General features: G+C 38.8%; 2 protein-coding genes across 5 annotated transcripts in view; one reads left to right on the top strand and one right to left on the bottom strand.

The window, feature by feature from the left end:
- SMC4 (structural maintenance of chromosomes 4) overlaps positions 1–19,568 on the bottom strand; it is a 41,427-nt gene extending 21,859 nt beyond the window's left edge. Inside the window, exons 1-5 of the mRNA XM_064457906.1 lie at positions 19,432–19,568; positions 17,109–17,304; positions 15,800–15,978; positions 15,003–15,194; positions 13,048–13,224 (exon numbers count right to left, since the gene is read on the bottom strand). Coding sequence (XP_064313976.1) covers positions 13,048–13,224; positions 15,003–15,194; positions 15,800–15,978; positions 17,109–17,265 — 705 coding nt within the window. The 5' untranslated portion in view covers positions 17,266–17,304; positions 19,432–19,568. The remainder of the gene's footprint in view (positions 1–13,047; positions 13,225–15,002; positions 15,195–15,799; positions 15,979–17,108; positions 17,305–19,431) is intronic.
- Positions 19,569–20,027: 459 nt separating this feature from the next.
- IFT80 (intraflagellar transport 80) overlaps positions 20,028–21,451 on the top strand; it is a 55,608-nt gene continuing 54,184 nt past the window's right edge. Inside the window, exons 1-2 of one of the 4 annotated variants that reach the window (XM_064457901.1) lie at positions 20,028–20,276; positions 21,229–21,376. The gene's annotated coding sequence lies outside the window, so the exon portion shown is untranslated. Of the gene's footprint in view, positions 20,445–21,228; positions 21,377–21,451 lie in introns of all 4 variants that reach the window. The other 3 variants (XM_064457900.1, XM_064457902.1, XM_064457899.1) reach the window with 3 other exon arrangements.

Here is a 21,451-nt window from a genome sequence, read left to right as displayed (position 1 = left end):
ACTGAGAATTCCTCGTTGGAAAAAGAAAAACATTCATTTAACTTCTCTTTACGTACAGCATTAACTTTAAGTTATGAAGCTGAATAGTAACAACAATTTTATTTTTTTAAAATAATGATTAGGAAAGATTAAACTGAGACAATGACAAGGACTATTTTACTGATGCTATCATTAGCCAACCAAAAAAAAAATCTACCAACATTTTATGCTTAGGACAGTAGCATGAAATCTTTCAAAATACTGATTATATTTTGTAAATTACTTGGTCATATATCAGAAGGTAAAGACATGAAATTGAGTGAACATAGATTAAAATGGTATCTAGACCAAGAATAGATGTGATAGATCCTGCAAAAATTCAATAGAGAGCACTGAGTAAAAACTATTCATCCTCAAAAACCCGGACAGTTATGTACGGGACAAGAGACAGCTTACGTGTAGAACAGATAACCAACACTGCAGAGTACTGCAGGCCTTTGTGACCAATTTTAAACACATGAAATAACAAGCTGAATTCAAGTTTTTAATTTAGTTTTAGAATGGACAAGACTTAAAACCAAAATAAAATTTACATTCCAGTACCCAAGCTAGGTATGTAAAAAAAAAAGCCTAAGTCTATATCCACAGAGTGAAAATACAGTTAAGAATTTAGCTGTCATTGTTGGCTGCTTATTGAGCTAACAGCTAAATCTCTACAAAAGCATGGATGAGGAAGAACTTCAAGAACAGAGAGGAGGAGGGGTGATTAACCAGACTGCTGGAGAACCAGAAAGGAGCCACAGAAGTCAACGACAGGCAGGATTTCTAGGCAAGCATTGTAAAGCAGACCTGTAACCAGCTCAGAAAGCTGAGGATAAAGTACTCCTGAACATTAGCTAAGGAAGTTATTAGAATTTTTTGCCAAACTGATTTCATTTCATGTACTCAGTATACAATGACACCTAGTGGCCCTATGCTTTTCTTCCAATTAGTAAATACCATTTAGCTGAGAAGGGAAAAAACAAAGTTTTGCAAATTTTGCAAAATAAGAACTAGTATCTATTAAGATTAGCCTTTCTTTCACGTAATTTGTTTTTTAGAGTAAGACACAGAGGCAGAGGGTTCTTGGGGTTTTTTTGTTTGTTTCTTTGGCTTTGTGTGGGTTTTTCTGTGTTTTGTGGTTTTTTAAAAATTTAAAATTCTAGAAATTAAATGAATCTAAGTTTTTATTTGCTGGTAATTACCGTTCCTAAAAAGTATCACCAGGTTTGAAAAGACAGAAAAAAAAAAAGAAAACCAAAACAGCCCAACTCTTATTTTTTCATATTAAAAAACCAATTGTTTGGCTTTTTGGTATAACTACCGCTTTTTTATATACAATTCCAATTACACCTTTTCTCCCTTGCTATTAAAGTATGATTTCTCTACCAAAAACCACCTGTCAGTGAGACACTGGTCATGGGTAGGAAACTGTGTAACTTAAATTTCTGTGGAATTGTCATGACTCTCTTTTGTATCTTCTTGCATCAAAGCATTTCCTGTTTACATCCAAGAAAAAGCAATCATGGAAAAGATATTTAATTCAGGTGCCAAGCATCAGGTCTAAGATAATCTTCTACGCTGCATGTATATCCCACAAGTTACGTGCTGATGTAAACAACAAAACTACCCTGGATTTAGCACGACCACAGGAATTATGGATTATGATCTGGCTAAGTATAATTCATCTTTCTTATATGGTTGTGACTTAAAGATAGTTATAATGTAGTTGTGAGGGTTCTCCACAGCTCACTAATGTAATGGAATATAACTACAATATGTTTAATGATATAGTAAATAACTAATGAAATTTAATCTGACTGTATCTAATTGTATGACCTCACAAATTAAGAAATCAGGGGTTTGGTTGTCTACGTGGTAAATGAATACATCACCATACAACTGGGAATTACTGGTGACTTCAGTTTAGGCCATACATACACTAACATTTTGAAAAGTTGAAGAGAACTGAGTACTGTTGGGAAGCTAATGCACATGAATTGAACTTGTCAGGCTGGCTATTGCCAATTTTACATGCAATTCCTCTACTACATCATAGGCAAGCAATTTTAGAATTGCATATTCTACATTTTATGTGAAGAGTTGTAGATGGACTACCTACTTACATTCTTGGATTCTTTTCTTATCAAGGGTAAAAATGAAAACATTTAGAAACTATAAGTAATAACAGTATTTAATATTTATATTATTTACCAAGTTAATATATTAAGAAAGCTGCTTACCCCACCCCTACAGTTAACATATTAAGAAATGAAAGGGTTTCCAGCTATTTTAATCGGTAAAGGAGACTGAAATTGTACCTGCTCCTCTTGCAAGTAGTTGTGACAATGATTAACAAAGTAAAAACCACATTTTACAACTCTTTGTTCTGTTAAAACCTGACAGTCAATTTAACTGTTTCTTAACTTTTTAACTGTGCTTATTACTTGACCCATTATTTGGAATTATGTAAAAGAAAACCCAAACACTTTGCTCATTTTTCTAGTAAAAGATCTTTCAAAATACGGATAGCATTTTCGAAAGTGAAACTAAGAAGGCAGCACGCAGACATTTGTTGAAAAGGAAACATGCTTGGGCATGCTTAACATAGCCGTCACACCTAAATTTAAGAAGTCTCAGAACGGACCACAAGGATATCTCTCTAATTATTTGCACCAGTTATCTTCCTCTAGTTCACAGGCATGAATTCATGAGAGGGGAGGGAGCAATGTGCAAAAAAAAAAGTAAAACCTCTATTTAGTTGAGAAGACAATCAAAATGGATGCCAACACTAAGACATTGGTGACACTGGCAGACAGCTAACGAAGAACACATCATCCACAGAAGTTACATAATCACTGTATGAAACTGCATCAAATACCCACTGAGTATTTTGGGAAGGCTCTACATTCAGTGAAGGAACTCTAAACGGAATTATGAACCCAATTTCAGTTTCTTCATTGCGTGTGAATTCTTCTATGTCAGACTGAAGTTATCATTGGGATGCTGGCACATCACTAGTAACAGAGGTGGTCAACTCAAACACTGTACATAATGAACATACTTCTAAATAAGTTTCTACAGAATGCCTCAGCTTAGTTACCAGAAACCAATTATTGGTACATTCTAATAGAAAACACAGGTTTGTTTGTGGGGAAATTTCTAAGCAATAAAGTTAACTGACCACTGTAGCAAATAATGATGAACCTTGCTTGTCAGCATGCTACAAAGTTGTAAAAAAAATGGCAAGAGGCATTCTCATTTGAAAGCCACTTCCTCTAGTGAAAAGTATGAGGAATAATTTCAAGGAACATGGAAGCTGGAGATTCTGCCTTCCTTTGCATAGCCGAACTTTTGAGTAGGTGAATTATTTCAGTGCCACGACATTTAAGATACCTTCTAAATTTAATATTATATTGTGCATAAGTGCAAAAACTTTTAAGCAAGTAAATGGTAAAAGCCTTCAAAAACCAGTGTAAGAATTGCTCAGAATAAAATTAACCATTTGAAATCAATGACTCAGTTGAGGAGGCTACAAGAGAGTCACCATAAGCACAGGGTGAAGCAGCAGCGCAGAATATGCTAGCCAGGAGTGCCTGGACTTGTGCTTGCTGCATTCAAGCCCATGAGGATGCCACAGGTGGATGCCCATAAGGGTGTCTGCTGAGCTGACAGAAGTGGCGACATCATCAGTATGTTCTATCACTATTTTAATGTTAGAAGGCTGCCAAGTCAAGGGTCTATCTATTTTGAATTCTGTGTGTTTCAGCAGAAGTTATACTTGCATCCTAGGAGTATTTTAGGAATGCTGTATGTTTAATGTAAGGTACCTATTATAGACAGAATTCTTCAAATTTCAGTCTCGATGGTGCATGCACACTCTTCTGTGTTCATGCTACACTAAAATTCTCATTAGGACTAGCACATCTTTAACAATGCAGGCATCTTACTTAAATAGCTGTACTCCACTGCTCTACATAACTTCCTAGAGCAAATTTGTGAAGGGCAAGAATTCTACCTCCCATGTAGCCCTCAACAGGTGGGACAATAAAATGCCTGAACTCCCTATTATTTCTTAGAGCTACTACTATTTTCTCTAAGAATTACACATTCATTTCTAAAAAGAGCCAATCCTCTCAGAACAGAAAGCTTTTAAATCTGAGTTTATCCAATGTTCTGTGGCATACAAGGATTTGAATTTTAAACAAGGTTATCAAACTCCTTGATAAAAGGAAAGCTTTGACCTACTCATTAAGCTGCCTTTCTGCAATTCTTACCAGTAGTCTTGAAACAGGATACTACTACTTCACTTCTGCAGATAACTCTTGTTTGTTGCTTTTGGCAGACAGTAGCATTACGTTCCAGCAACCTTCCTTTACATTGAGTAGGGTCTGTGGACTGAAGCACTAATTCCAAAGCTAAGTCTGAACGGTGTAATTCACTAATCCCAATCCAGACATCCGGCCTCAAATGGTGACAAACTGTAGTGTAGTCACTGGTAATTTCTGCTGTGCACAACAGTAGCTCAGCCTGTGATAGTGCTGGAACTGGAATTACAGAGTTTTAGCATGCAGCCATCAGATTTCATTTTAAAAATTCTGGTATGAAACAAGACAGGGCTAGCAAACAGCCTTTGACACTGACAGCAACCTTAAAACTCTTCATGAAGAAACAAACAATACCTTTTTGGTTGCAAGAACTTGCCTGCATGATGACTAGTTGTTTTTGGAGAACTGATAGAGAAGGATGTTTGCTTACCAATTACTGCCTCTTCTTCTCAACATGCAAATTTGGGAAAAAATACTTTTTTGAAGACAGTGTCTTGCAACACAATGAGTTTTGTCAACTGAACTGTTAATACAACATTTGCAGATCTACTTTGTTAGCATTCCAACTACGTAAACACAATTTTCCAGGATTTTGGGTTGTCACTTAGCTTCTGGCGTCTTAATCTGAAGCTTTAAAATAAAGTGCTGAAAACCTTGGGATAGATTACCATGATCCTATACAACCTAACAGTTAAACTGTGTTAAAACTCACATATCAAGAACATTTTCGAAGCACAGTAAAGCATAGGCACATTAAAACATATATTGTAATAAGGGAATTTTGTAGCTTGGAATCCCATAGATGGAAACATACTGCATGCTGAGGGGGAGCACTAGGTACTTTGGGTGCTTTTTTAGGGAAATTTTCTGTTGTAGTAGTTGTGTTTTAGTTTTTGGAGGGGTTTTTGGTAGTGCAGCTCTTCAACACTAGTCAAATCCAAAAGTGGAGTAATGTAATATCTAACTGAATTGAAATTTACATTCAGTTTTGCTCACAAGGAATAGTTTTAGAAAAAATAGTGCCTAGAAGATTCAATACTATATATTGGGAAAACCTTCCGTGTTTTCACACGTGGCTGAGAACCTTAGCAAGGCATTACCTTAGAGAGCAGGACACCCTATTTGTCTTAGTTTCCCGCTTCAACTGTTGCAAGTAGAACACAAGAAATCTTCTGAACCCTTTGTAGAACTTCCAACACACTTTATCAATTGAATCCAGACTTAAAAATCACACATTTTGTCGATACTAGTACAATAGACAAATCCTTTATACAAGCTTTTCTTTTTCCTTACATTTTCTCCACCTTTGAGGTGCTGGACAGGTGGAAAGCCTTCCTACTTCTTTAACTTGTACAAAGGAAGCCTATTGCAAATAGGGAGCATGTTCTCTAATAGCCTGGGTGTTTTTTTCTCATAAGAAGTTTCCTGAAGTTTCAACATTCGGATTTACCTCCCTCATACCTAGATGTCAAATCTACCTAGCCGTGCTTCTGCATCAGTACAAGATGATAGCTTCATTTCAGAATTCTTTTGCTACCAGCATTTGGAGTAATGAAAAGTAAAATAAGGTACTACAATCTCTCCAATTTCTAATTCCTGCCTTATAACAGAAGAGTTTCAGTTCTTTGAGAGAAAGCTGTTGGCTGGGCTTATGGTCAAAACAGATAATTTTATTTCAAGATTACATTAAACTACCACAAAATTTTAGATATGACTGTGGCTGTCATATTTAGTATTTTTAGGCAACCATAGCTTTTTTTAAAAATTCAGGACAATATTTTATTAGTTTCACTGTAATGGTGGCATACTCTTGGTCACACACTAGCTTTTAAAGCTCTTTAAACACCCATAAAAGGAAGTTGTTATTGAGTCCAAAAATCTTTGAGTGATGGATGGGTATCAGCAGGTTATACTGTAATCCCAAGCATAATACCTGTTACAACAGTTATGATAATTTTGTAACTTCTTAATACTGTCAATATGTATATTCAATTTACTTACTAAATTAACTGATTAACTGAATTACAGTTTGCAAATTCGTGGTATTACATAATTTCATTTCATTTAAGTGATATGCAAATGTAGACAGTGGTCAGATCATCACTTAATTCAACTTTGTCAAGCATCAGAAGATTAACAGTCTTCTGATGTTTGTGACGGTATTATTATATATGCATGTATAAAAAAAATTTAATGTAAAACCATTTTAATCTAAAATTCAACATGTTAAGCATGAACATTTGTTCCCCAAAAAGGGCTATTTGAGTTATTAGGAGAATTCATACCACACAACTTCAAAACAATAGGATTTTCTTTATATGCAACAGGTAATCAACTGAACTTGTCCTTTAAGCACTGAACTGAAGCAAACAGTTGAGTTGTAGCCAGCATATCTAGAATGCTGAGAGAACAGTACTGGCAGTTACAACAGCCACCTCTCAAAGTCTTGTGGAGGATTACAGTAGTTGTAGGCAAAATCTGTCATTGTTTGCCCTATTGAAGAAAATCAATCTTGATCAATCCAAACTATAGCACAATTTCAATTATTTTCTTAACTTTTTAAATATAGAAGGCTAGACAGAACTGACCTGGCATAGAGAAAACTTCTCTTAATAAAATAACAGTAAAGTTTAGAATCACAGAATCACAGGTTGGAAGGGACCCCAGGGATCATCTAGTCCAACCTTCCTGGGAAGAGCACATTTTTAACTTTATGGAACACAGCTATATTTCAATCTCTTTCAAACAGTAAAGCATTCCTCCCAGAGCAAGGGGAATGTGGGCAAGAGATTTTGCAAGATTTTCACCACCCAGCTACAGGAGTTGAAAATACAGCGCACGCAACTTCTTCGCATCATCAGCAAGAGGAAGAGCAATGGCTTATGCAGCCAATAGAATGAAACCAGTAGCATCATGGATTTGCTTGAAGGAGAAACCACATTAGAACATTTAGAATCTTTACTATAAATCTAGTTTTCTACAGAGATTTAAAAGAGAAAATAAGACAAATTTTGGGACATTCCAATTACTGTTTTTCCTTCCTTGATTTTCTATTCTAATCCACTTCTGAACACTGACATTAGAAGTAGCACTAGTACTAAATTACTACTAATAAGGTTCAGGCTCTTTTCTGATGCAGTTCCATTTCTACATGTTTGCTTGACAGAACTTGTAACTGCTGCAACAGTCAGTTGGGAATAAAATCAGAAGTAGTAATGAATATTAACCTGTCATATCACTTGGTAAGTGCTAGCTTAGAAGTTGCATAATTCTTCGTTTCTGCATCTCTAGTTGTTTCACAAAGTTATTCTTCCTGGATATTTTGAGCAAAATATGGATGCATTGAAAATACAAAGGCACCCAAACTGTGTTTTTATCTTATATAAGCCACTGGGCAGCAATGTAAGACGGGTCTTCCCATTTCCCTGTACACTACTATGCTTTTTTTTTTTACTTTATCAAAACGATAGCTCTTACTTTTTAGGCAGGAGTACAGAAAAATAGCAAAAATAAGTGCCAAATTTGTGTATCTTCAATTTTCCATAATGGTAATTTCAATTTTACTTTATTTTGACAGCGTGCCCACACTCCCCTCTTCATGTAAAGTTTTGACTATGAATTCTAATTCTACATATGTGGATTTGGAAGCCAGGTACACAGGTAACCAATATTCCTGTAACCTTATTCTTTTTTTTTCCCCTGGAAATACGACTGTAATGCAGCTCTTGTAAGCAGGGTTTTTCTCTATATTATTGCTGCTGTTACTTAATGTTTGCAGTCATATCTCATTTCTACCCTTCAATTTTACCAGATGGCAAACATACAGGAGGGAGAAAGCATCAAAAACTCAACTTCATTCTCTGCCTTCCAAGTATTATAAGGTAGGTGGGAAATCAAGAAAGTCAAATAAGTAATAAATGCACATACAGTAATCTCCAATGCCACTACTGTCCAAAGATGAGGAAAAACTTAGAATTAGCCTGTTACACAACATCCAGTCGTTTGCACAAAACTACTATTCTGCATTCTGGAAATAATTTAAAAGTAGCCTTTGTCAAGCTGTTTGCACATCTGTCTAATTTTAGAAGCTTTCTTAAGGACATTCTTGTATTTAATACAAGAATACAAACAGAGCACAAATCTAGAGTCACTTTGGAATCTAAGTCAGTTATTGTCAAACTCAACCTACAAAGTTTGACTTCACATTGTTGGTATGTTCTAATTAAACTCTCTAACTGACCACTCAATTACACACTGCCCCTAGAAAAGTGCTTTTCTCCACTTTCCGTATGTCCCCCTTTTTCTGAAGAAAGCTTAGTGAACATTGGTTACAACATTATGTTCCAATTTGCAAAATAAAAATCCAGTGAATGGCCAGTGTAAGTTTCCTGATAATCTAAGAGATTTCGAAACTGTGCATAAGCCATGCTAGCATATCTTATGCTGCTGTATTCACTTCAGCATAAAGCATCATATTTAAACAGTCGTGACATTGATTCTGTACTCTATGTATCAGTGCAAGGCTTCTATTTTCATAGTATTTTATTCAAATAATCTTGTTTTACTTAATTATATTATCACACTTGCTTTAATTCTTCCTAACACTTCAGCTCAGCTGTCCTTGACCTTTCTAGAACAAACCTCCCTTTACCATCAATGTTGTCAGCATAGATCTCCATTTATAATCCCAGTAGAGCTTTTCAGCTTCTGCTCCACTCGGTGCTTTAGCTCAAACGTTGGTGCTCCTCATTAGGAAAGCAGACCTCAACGACTGGGAGCTTCTGGCTTATCTCAAAGTGAGAAGAAAATCTGCTCTCCCTCATTTCCTCTCCAATACACTGAAAGAGCGACTCCTATATTATTTCCACAAAGCAGCAGGTGAAAAACTTGACTAAACTTCCTTTCGGGCAATATAATCTTGCCATAGGATAAGACTTAGTACATTAAAAAGCGCCATTCCAATCAGTTACAAAAATACATACTTATAAAATCACTGTAGTAGTTTAAACTTGCTTAAGATTACATGAGAATATTTTAATTAAGTCTATCAAATACATTCAAGTGAAATACTACTGTAATTAGTACAAAATTTACTTTAAAACAGTTTCAATTTGACAGAAAATGGCTCCTAAAGTAAACTGAAATCACCTCACAGAAGTCTGCTCCCACGATACTGTCTTTCAGTACAAAATTAATTCAAAGTCTTGTGCCATTTATTACCATTGCTACAATATTAACTTGCAACGTTGCTGAATGGGAGTTAACTATGAAACTCCACTTTCAAGAAGTTTGTATCAACTACACTTCTCTTACCTTGAAAGACTGCAAAAGCCAATTTCAGCAGGCGTTAACAGTTGCTGTCCACAGCCGGTTTGCCTTGCTCCCCAGACATGCCTAACCTGTGATGTCGAAAACTGACATTTCCTTCAAACGCTCCCCATTTATTTAATAATTCCTTAGAGGCAAACTAGCGGGATAAAAAGGCTGAATTTTTTTCTGGCCTCAAGGTTAACTGGTTCAGGAGAGTCACTATTGAGCAACAGCAAACATACTTACCTTCTGAGTTTTGCCCAGCCAAGTCAACGCACAGAACCCACACAGATTTTCCGTATATATACACTGACATAAGTGTATATACACACACACTGGCATATACATTCCACTTAAGTCTTTTGAGAAAAGCCAAGTAATTTTATGTGTTGTTCTTTACAGATATACAAGTTACTGAAGCTGGGACACTGGGTGTGGAAGACAGGAAAAAATAGCATCAAGATGCTAGATTTTACCAGAGTGCATAGCATACTTTTTTTTAAGTAACAAGATGCATTTTCCCTTGTTGCCGTTTCAGGCTGAACAGTTGTCTATTCCTGAAGTACTAAAAGCATATAGCAATTTATTAAAAACATGAAATATGTAGCGTTAGAACTTAAGGATCACAAAAATGACAAACTCCTCCTGTTAAGTGTTGGCAATAGCCCATTGTAACCAAAACCATTTTTAAACACATTTTTTTTTCAACTAGCTAGCTCAGGCACAGAATTTGTAATACTTCTAGAACTACTCAGTCTTATATATTCTGTGTTTCCACAGGTGGTTTTTTGCAATGTTACTCACAGAAGTCATCAGCAGTTTGATTTTAATATTTTCAGTATGGCATCAGAAGAAGTACCTGTACCATGCCCTACCCAATTTTACAAAATTTGGTCTGGCCTACACTTTCAAATTTTATCCGAAAAGACACCAAAATCTTCCATGTCAGAAAAAGACTGGAAAATATGGGTGAAGTGGGGAGAAGAAATAAAAAAAGCAGTCTTCTAAAACCCAAATATTTTCCAGTGAATAATGCTAAATATGCTAGCAAGATATAATCAAGTATCTGAAGGTTTTGGCACTACATGTAGGATATATTCTCTTACAACTTTTTCTTTAGTATTAGCAAGTGAATATTCTGTCACACAAAAAGCAGCATTTGATAATCCTTAATTAGCATTTTTGCCAAAAAATCTATAAGTATTTTGATTACATGCTATTGACAGAGTCAAAAATCAAAGAGATTTATGACTTATTTTAAATGAAATTACTGTGACTTGATATCAAGTTAAACTTAGGGTAGTCTGTACTAGTTTATCTACAGCAAGAGAAGAGCAAAAGCTGAATAAACCTGTTAATTATTCCTCCAACTTTAAGTAACTTAATTTGAAAAAACCTTAGGGGGAAAAAGGGCAACCCTTGTAATCGTAGTTCACAGCCTTAGCCTTCTGACACGATCTCATTCACTTCAAACTATATTTTTACTATTTGGGGTTTGAAGTTCCGCTGTCATTATGTGGAAAATATTGTTACCTTTCCCAACTGGAAAATACTCAACTTTGAATTGCCAAATCAGTAGATTTCACTTCAAAAAAGGTGCAAAACTTTTTGTGCTAAGGGAAAGTACTTTGCCTCCATCAGAATGACTAAAGAAACAGAAAATCTCAGTACAGTTTCCTCTGCCGCTCATTATAATACATTACCCACAAAGAGTCTAGTGTAATGAAAGGAAAAAAAAAAATAGCGGTGGCAACCATTGCTTTATGCCTTAATATCGGTAATACCCCCCCCTTATTTCCCATTGCACAGGTGGAAAGCATGAAACTCAAGGTTTTAGGAAAAGGTGTGCCCTCCTCACTGATAACTTCCTGGGAAACAATTAACGGGAGAACAAAACAAATCCCATTTGGGGGAAGAAAATAGAATAAATTACAAAGCTTAGCAATACTCCCTCCTAAATGTTGCCCTTCCCCTCCTTCCAGTGGTAAAAGGGTATGTTCTTTAACACCAAGCTTTAGATATCTCTGCACCATAACTTCTACCTAGCTTGATCTTTGATTCTGCATTCTCTCCCTTCTAAAAATTTAGCTAAAATGATACTTAAGAAAAACTGTGCAGAAAAAAAGAGAGTGTATTTACTACAGTTGTTTTGTTGGAGGTACTTCTCACTCCATCTTCAAACAGAAAATACAGGAATATAGTGTTGGAGAGAATAATTAATTGGCATGGAGACTTCAAAACAGATATATCCTCTTTTTGTGGGTGTAACTGTAAAAAAGGACTGCACGAAAAGGCTTGAGGAAGTGAAGCAAGCACAGCGACCTATCTAGAATATTTTTTTTTTTAAGAGGGGAACTGTAAGCTCCTTTGACAAAAACAGGCCTAAAATAAACGCTATTGAAAAATTTCAGACCTTGGGAGGCTCCCACTGTTCACTAATTTTCTAGGCCATGATCCTCCAGAGTAGATTTGGGACCTGTTAGTAATAGTAGTGAAATAATTACAGGTAACTGCAGCTATAGTTACTCAATTCAATTAATATTTAAATACTTCCATCAAGTACTTTTACTTAAAATGTAAATTGAGTTGTTTGGCACACAGCAAAATTCTCCATTATATTTGAAAACTAGAAAGAAATCAGTGTAGCTCTCTTCAGCCTGTTTTTTAAACAGCAAACAGATGTCAGCAAGCCTTATGATTTTAAAGGTCAAACATGAATATAAGTGATATTATATTGACAAATTCTATTATTATTTTTACAGTATGGGTTGTAAACTGTAGCTTTTAAAAACATAGCTTGAACTGGCTATAAATCTGCTATTCTTCGAGTCCTCTACAGTTGTTAAACAAGTGTAAACAAAAAGTACACTGCATGTGTTTTTTCTTGCACTTAATTTTTATGCACAATTTTTATATACATACTTCTCCACTAAAATCATGTCTATATATGAGAGCCGTAGATAACTTAACAGTAGAATCATTAATATTTATGTTAATATTGATACACTTTTATCTAAAGTATAAACAAGTTGCTGAATCTCTGCCACGCTTAAGCAGCACAATAATATTGGGGTTTAAGGTTTATTTTACTACACCAATATTTACGTGCTGCTAGGGCGGAACAAGTATGACAACTCTTCTATTCATCCACATGTCAGGAACACAAATTTGTTAATAGAAAAATTTATATTAGTATCTTCAACTGTTTCTCTTCCTTAAATTTCTAAAGCAGCAAATAATGATTCGCATCTTTATTAGAGCATGCAAACCATGATGTGCTGCTAGAGTACTTTAAGGCCTCAAAAACAAGACTTATAACCTAGACAGTATTTTTTATAAATATAACTGGAAATATAACCTTACTTAAAATTGTTCTCATTCATATACCAACCTGTAAAATTAAGAACCTGTTATGGTCCAGATCAATTCCATGGCTTCGAAGAAGTATACCAACATCTTTGAATGTCTTTTTCTTTCCATTGATGTAGTAGACAGAAGAATTATCTCTATAAGCAGTTCTAGACACACAAAAATTGCTGTTAGGAACAACTTCGTAATCGTCTCCGTCCTGGTTTGAGGAAAAACAAAGCCAGAAAAACAATTACTATATCACAGGTTTACCTCATATTTCACAATTAAGCAGAGAAGTTTTATCATGTTCAGGTTTTAAGTCAACTGCACTCTGAGGTCTAGTAGAAGTGGGAACTGTCTTAGAGCTGCATATCTCAAAAAAAGAGAGGAGAAAAAAACCCACCCTTGAGAACTGAACAAGAAATAGCCCAAATTGTTTAAACTGAATGGCCTTCATGTTATGCCTTTCCTATCTCTAATACAAGCTATTGCTTTGAAAATACTTAATTTATTGTCTTTACCACTGCTTCAAATCACAAAGGAAAAAGCCTACTTCAAATTTAAAGTGGCTGTGCTATTCCACCCCTTAAATTTTAGATTAGGAATTAAGTCTTGAATGACTTAACTACTGTTTGCATTTTGAACTCCCCTTTTATAGTGCTAGGAAAAGGAGTTACTTTTAGCCGAGTAGTTCTAAAGAGAAACTGTAGAAGATAAAAAAGCAACACATTAAAGATGTGACAAATATGACATCATCAGCTTCAAAAGATATCTTAGACTTACCTACAAAGCAGCAACTAAAATAAAGCTGGTACTATACTTTCAAAAGTTAAAAATTGATGCATGCTTCTTGTAGAGTTACACTAGCCTACCACTTTCCCAGATTAACCCCCAAGAGCATAATCAATTTGGTATCTTGTATATGCAGAAGTTTTTTAGATCATAAAGTTAACTCCTAGATGTTAATACAAAGTAAAGAATACATTTAATTTTTGCATCTGGTTATTATAAAAACAAGCAAAAGGTATGTGCGTATGTATATCAAGTCAAAGAAAAAAGAAATCTGACTTTTAAAACAGTTCCTTCAAAAGCTGTACATATTGCCACTTTATAACACAATTTTAGAAATTACAATGTACATTTCCCACTATTTCAACTGACCCCAAACTCAACAGTTGATACTTAAGCTAGAATGTGTGCACAAAAATTAAATTTAAATGAAAAGAAATAAATTCCTCACAATGTAACTGCAAAAAATCAACAAAAATGTGCAGAAGTTTTTAATCAAGACATGAAGTGGCAAGCAAAATAATTTTTTTCATTTGACAACACTTTCTATTTCATTCAAAGAAAATATCAGGTTTAAAAAATATTTAGTGGTAGGACGTGAGGTCCAGAATTTTTGATAAAAAATCTGTTTTAAAATTGCAGGCATGTTTACAGTATATAAAGTATATAAAGTGTAGATAAGAAAGTTTCAGGTTAAATATTTTTCTAAATTTAGATAACCTACAATAGTTTCTAATTGGTTTGAAAAGTTTTGTTTAAATAGGTTTTATTTCTTAATGTATATGCTCATATTATAAATTTAAGACAATATATAACATGTCTAAATGTAGACATTAATTTTTAGGCATCCTATTAATTTCAGAAATAAGTTTTATTTACTTGAGGTAGAACAGATGACAACTCCAAAATGACTACTTCTTAAAATTATTACTACATATTTCTAAATAGTTTTAAAACGGACATGTACCAGGTATTAGTCTCTGAGAAAATAAAAAAGAATCTCTACTAATATTTTAAGAACTGCAGTACTCAATAGAGGATTTTTTAAAGCTAATTAACTTTGAATTGATGTTTTGCACCCCAAAAGGTAAACTAATCATGCTATGAAGTTTTCCCCAGCTCAAACTAAAATAACCAAATATTAAAAGTTTTCAAATCCTTAAAGAAAAAAAAAGTATCCACTGCTCTGAATAGAACCATACATACCTTGTCAATGATCTTTTGGAAGTGGATTTCCACAGAACAACTCTGGATGTCCGTTTGTTCATCAGAATTATGGATCAGCACAGAGAGTTTTTTGGATCTGATTTTTTGTGCTCGATACCCAAACACAAAAAGCATTGAATCAATAACATTGGATTTTCCACTGCCATTTGGCCCAATAATACATGAAAATCGCTGCATAATAGAAGGAAAAAAGTGATATTCAATGGGAAATAGATCCCGGCCAGTGTACATCACCCATTTTATTTAGGAACAGTTTAAAACAATTATTCCTAGTGCATGAAACTGCAGACTAATTGAAAGCGTAGGTTTTACTGCCCAAGGTAAAGCAGTACAACTTATTTAACAAAAAACCCACACCTCAACTCAGCTCAGCTTTCTAAATTTTAACTTGTTAACTCAAAGCGATACTGCATTTAGCAAGCATGTTCGCAAGGAAAGTTTCATGATTAGCCACGTAAGTCTCTTGTGGGCACTAAAAAATATTCTCATTCTTCAAACACACCCCTAAAAGTTCTCCAGTAAACGAAATCAAGAGAAAAGTATGCCTTTTTAAGGTTTACTGACAAATTAAAATTTCACAGTATCAGAAAGTTGCACTTAACTGTTTTCTCTACTGTCCAATAATGAAAATTTAGAATATCACTATATAAGTAATTCTAAAAACTTAAAGATTTTTCAGTTATTTTGAGGTAAGCTTACACAAAAATACAAGAAGGAATACTAACACACAGTGAAGTCTTACCTTCATTAAAAAAAATTATTAAAGTAAAAGATACCTTATGAAAAGGTCCCAGAATTTGCTCCCCCGCATAGGATTTGAAGTTCTGGTTTACAATATGAGTTATCATGAGACGAGGAGCACCAGCTTCATTGGTCATTGCTGGAGGTGGGGGAGGAGGGATGCTACCCAAAATCTCTTCTAAACTTCGATTATCAAGCACCTCATTTGAGACTGCTAAAAACCATCCAAAATAAACAGAAAGAAAAAAAAAGACTATAAGCTCTCAATGACTACACACCTTTTAAAATGCTCAACTGGAAAAGCAAACATCTTTTCTATATGAACCAAACCTATACTCCTGCCTCTAATTATTAAAATGAGCTAAGCGGAATTAAAATTCTTCTTTCCATGAACCGAAATCTTTAAAAAGATACTTAAGATGTGCCATCGATTCACTAGTGGGTTTGTTCTTTCATTATGTAATTCTTATTCTCACACACTTTAATAGGCACTCTGCAACTACAATAGCTACAACCGTCACAATAAGCCTACAAATCTGAAACAGGCAAAGTCTTTCCCATTAATAAGTGCAAAGCCACATTTCAATCGTGCTCACAAGTCACTCTGCAAGATTTGGGGATCGCTGCACAATGCTCTGAAAGCTGTAATGACAGCACAACTACTCTGCAAAGACAGGAAGTTTGTTACGAAAACAAACTGGCCCCCTGGATATCAGCTAGTTGTAAGCAAAGCAGCTTTTCAACAGTTACTAGCAACTTTTTCTTCAAGTAGACAGAAGTTTTTGCCACCAATTTAAACATATTAATCCATTTGTCAAATACCTTGCTTTAATAATTGCATAGCTGGCTACCTAAAAAGACACACAGAGCTGTTTTTCCAGACATTTTCAGCAAAATCTCAACTCGAGAAAATACCCTGCTTCATGAAAAAGAAAGTCAAATCATTTTAAGAGTTAAGTAAATAAACTTGACATTTATTCCATTCCAAGAAATCCCATACCATTGGCTGCATATAAATTTGAAAAATCCTGCTGTTGTACCACAATCTTCAGCACAATGTTACAGATCAGGAATACAAAATAGGCTTTATTAGGAGAAAGTCTAGAAATTGCTTTTGCACTTGTACTAAATCACTGGTCCAAACACTTTAACTCTTTGCAAGCCCTCTTTACCATTTTAAAAGCAGTTTAAACATGCTAGGGGTCAAGGCTTTCAATATTCCTTTCTAGAAGAGAAAAGAACAAATCCTATCTGGAACAGTTGGTAAATTCAACTGAACATTGCTGCTAAACAGGCACTACCATCAAGTTTACACCCCATCAGAACCAAAATATTCAGACCTACCTTGTGGAGATACTTCACCAAGCTGTTTGTCACCTTCATTTTCCACTTCCATGTCACCGGTGGACTCCTCTAAGGGCTCTCTGCCTTTCTGATGGGCTGCTGTAGAGGTTTTGGTGCTCTTGCTTGGCATGAACTCTGTTGGCTGTTCCCCTTCCATTCCAAGCAAGCAAACAACTGAAGGGTTCTATCTCCTTTGCTAGTATAAACAAGAAAACCCCGTGATCTAAGCATTAAACTACAACCCCCTAAAGAATATACCTACATGTTTGCCCAGATGTTTGACTAATTTAGAAACTGAAGACTAGAGGTATTTTGAAAAGAAAAATCCAGATTTGAAACAAAACCTCAAGCTTAGCCTCATAATGGTATATTTTAAGATGCATCACCCCCCAAACCAACAGACCAAACCTGATCTGTAGAAACTGCAAGAATCTACCTACTGAAAACTCATACAGCCATGTTCAAAGCAGTTACTACGCTCAGAAAAAACAACCGTGATGCTGGGGGCAAAAGAGTTAAAGACACATTTGCAATAACAAACTGAGTAACCATATGTCTATATACTCTTCTGGGAGCACTCTTCACATACACGTTTCAGACCTGACACGCATTTCACTTTCAACAGTCCATGCTTACTATATATTTTATATAGACAGATAAACAAGAAGATCTGCGTAATTATAGCAAAGCCTTGACTATTAAACAGTTTAAATCAACACACTCATTTCACAAAATATAACACAACAACTACTGCCAGCATTCAACATTTAACAGAGAAAGCAAAACAAAATACCTTAATCTAGTTGTGATGTTAAAGTTAACTGACCAAGAACGAAACATTACAAAAGTCCATCAGCTGGCACTTAAGCACAGCTTCCAAACAGTATAAATAGAAAGCAAACGATGAGAAGAAAAACGACTGCAGGAGCAAAACTCTCTCCAAAGAGTTTAAATTGCAGCAAGTGGCAAAGTTAGTTCGCAGAAAAACAGACATGAGAAAGTTTACTTCTCACAAGATAAAAAACTGACGTGGTTAGAAAGTCATCTTACAATTGGTGCCAATCATTTGACGTTTTCAGACCTACCCCCAACCCACACTCTCATGAGAGTCCTTCATTTGGGACAATGGGGGAGGGGGGGAAATGAGAGAAAGAACTCATTTTAAGGCAATTTGAGTCTATGCCCCTGTTAAGAAGTGTTCCGCAATGGCTGTCTCAGACAATTACAGCCTCCCAAAGTACCAGATTTTTTTTTTCCAAAACTGCTCCACTCCAACAGAATTGTGCAATATAGACGTATTTACCTTACCAGCCCTTCCCCCCCAACCTTCAACAGAACGAACAAGCATAACTACTTGACCTCAGCTTTTAAATCGCGATAAATCAGCTGCCACATACTCTCTAACAAATCTAACAAATTCGTGCCCAGCCCCTCCCCTGAGTCAGCTCAAAGGTGTTTGTTAAAAGCATCTCTCGACGATCTCCTGCCAAGTGCAGTTTTTGTTACGGGGATGGCGAAAAAGAGTCAGAGACGGACAGAAAGGATTCCTTATTAACAGCCGATTGAATTTGATAGCGATAACCCATGTCAGTGAAAGATTTTTGATTTTGTTTTTCTTTGAATCTACCCGTTAATCTATAGGAGTCCAACTGCACCCTTGTCACGGTCTTTCCAAGTCGTTATGGACTTTCTTATGATTTGTGTCTCGTAGTTGAAGCATAAAAGGAGCAGACAGAGCTAGTTACGGAAAGGTCCCTGCTTTGTAAGCAGATTAAAACCGGGCCTCTGGGCTGCCGAAACGTATTCCTGCGCTTCCCGGTCCGAGATGGGTCTCTGATTTAGGGTCCCCAGGGGTCCATAAGGGCACAGCGGGGAATCTGCTTTCTCCCCTGGGCTGCAGAGGACCCTCTCTCATCCCCCCCTCCTCAACCTCATCAGCGGACACCAGCCAGGACAGAGACGCCGTACCCCGCCGGCGCGGGGACCGAGCGGCCGCCGGGCAGCCCGGAGCCCTCGGGGACGGCCCTCGCCGGGGAAGCTCCCGCCCGGCCGCCCAGGCCTAGGGAGAGGGGCTGCCGCCGCCTTTCGCTCCCTCAGGGCGAGAGGAAAAGGGGAAGAACAAGGCTCGGGGCAGAGCTCGCCGCCCCCCTGCCCTCCCCCTCAGCACCCCCTTGCCCGGGGAAGCGCCCTGAGGACGCCCCCACCGCCCCGCTCACAGCGGGTGAAGCCCCCCCAACTCCACCTGCCCTGGGGGCGAATTGCCGGCGCCGAAGCCCGACGCCCTGCCCGCCCAGCTACCCGGCGCTGCCCGCGGAGCCGGTACCTTCGAGAACTGGCAGCGGCCGACCCCGTCGGGGCTGCGGGCTGGCAGCAGCGCAGGCGGCTCCGGCTCCCGCCGCGGCTCGGCGGCTTCTACACTCGAAAATGGCGCCCAAACGGCGAACTCGAACCGAAATTCGTTAGAAAAAGCGCGGGGCATGCTGGGAAGGGAGGGGGCCGGCCTCCCGCGGGTTTGAAAGGAGGAAAAAAAGCCCCGCTCCCTCCCGCGCCATCTTGTTTTCCGTTACTGCGCGGACGGGCTGGGCGGGATAAAAAAATAAAATAAATGCCTTTGTTTCGGGGAGCGGCTTCTTTTTTTTTTTTTTTTTTTTTGGGGGGGGGGAAGAGACTCGGGGCTGAGGGTGACAACGGCCCCGCAGGATTTATTTTAATTTTAGAAGTAGGTCAGTGGGCGGTGCTTAGTTGCTCGGCAACGGGCGGCGGGGGCCAGGCGGCGGCGTGGGGGGGGGTGTATGTTATTAAAAAGTAAAAATAATAAACCAAAATCGTGGGGCCACGACGGCTTTAAAGCAGTATTAATTAACGGGAAGGGCAGTGACGCCACCGGGCCGTGTCACCTGGTCGGGGAGGGCCCGTGAGGTGGCGGTGGGATGAGGAGAAGGAAGAAGAGGAGGAGGAAGAAGTCTCGCGGGAAGTAGCCATAGAGACGGAGGCGCTTGGCCGCGGCGGGGGGGGGCGGGCAGCAGCAGCCGCCGCCGCCGCCGCCTTGGCCCTGCCGCTCCCGCGGCGCCGCGGTACGCCGCGGGGACGGGGGGGAAGGCGGGATTATTGCGGAAGCCGCCGCGGAGGCAGCCGTTCCCGCCGCTCTCCCTCCCGCAGCCGGCGCAGGTAAAGGCGGCGGTGATCCCCCCTCGCCTTCGGGGGAGGCTGCCCGGCGGCAAGTCTGACTCAGTGCCGCGGTGGGTGAGAGGGTCGGGAGCTGTGACCCGCGGATCGGCGTGGGCGGCGGGCTGGGCGGAGGGGAGGGAGAGCTCCGGGGGACAGCCGGCCGGCGAGGTAAGGGCGGGGGACCCCCGGCGGCGGGCGGCGCTGAGGGAGCGGGCGCTGGTGCTCTCCTAGAGAAAGGGCGGCGGGGGGAAATCGCTTTCTCCCGGGGGGACGGGTGGTCTGCTGCTGGGGACGCTGGCAACTTTTGAGGGAAAAGTGTTCGGTGGCACGGCCGGAGAGCGGGCTTTGCTGTCTGCGTGGTGCCTCCGGCTGTCCCTCGGGTTTGGGGAGCGGACGCAGACGGGGCGGGAAGGGCTGCTCTTCCCTCAGAGGGGGGAGCGACAGCCGCGCTGCGAGGGGGCAAGCTTCTGCCCCGCCACCGCCGCCCTTTCCTTCCCTCCTGCCGTCTGTCTTTCCCTTCGCTCCTTGTCGCTCTTCCTCAATCTCCCGCCGCCGTCTCTGGTCCTCATCTCCTCGTTGAGCGGCTCCGGAGGGGAAAGGGCTGAGGGGAGGAGAGTGAGGAGGCGTGGGGCTGCGGTGTGAGGCTGTGGGACCGAGCGGGAGCGTCAGGCTGCGGGAAGCTCAGCCAAACTCACCGCGCCTGAATAACTCCTCGTTACTGCCCCATCTTTTTTAAAACTCCTAGTAAATCTTTCCAGCTACGCTGCTGTAGGACTCTTTGCGGCCTTGTGATGTGGAGTGTGTGCGCTGGGATGGGTAACAGGTTACCTGTTAATGGCAACAGGTGCAGCTCTGCGACGGAGGGGTGAGCGTTCTGCCATTTAGGTGCACGTAAAGAGTGTTTCAGCCGTTTCCAACAATTATAATAAAGTTCTGGCCTTGTCTTTCAAAGTAAAACAATAGACTTCTGCAAGAATTTTGGGTGCCTGTGTAGTGGGAGCAGGGAGGGATTGCAAGCTGGAAGCTGGCAATAGCGACGTACCTGCTGAAACTCTAAAGAGAAATAAACAATGAAAAACTACCAAGCAGCAACTGAAAAGGTGGGTTTAGCAAGGTGTGTCGTGGATAGAAAATAGAAGCAGATAAGATTCATGCATCCAAATAAATGTGAGGCA

This window comes from Phalacrocorax carbo, chromosome 7 (genome assembly GCF_963921805.1).
Source record: "Phalacrocorax carbo chromosome 7, bPhaCar2.1, whole genome shotgun sequence".
Taxonomy (NCBI): Eukaryota; Metazoa; Chordata; class Aves; order Suliformes; family Phalacrocoracidae; genus Phalacrocorax; species Phalacrocorax carbo.
This window is presented reverse-complemented; position numbering and strand designations above follow the sequence as displayed.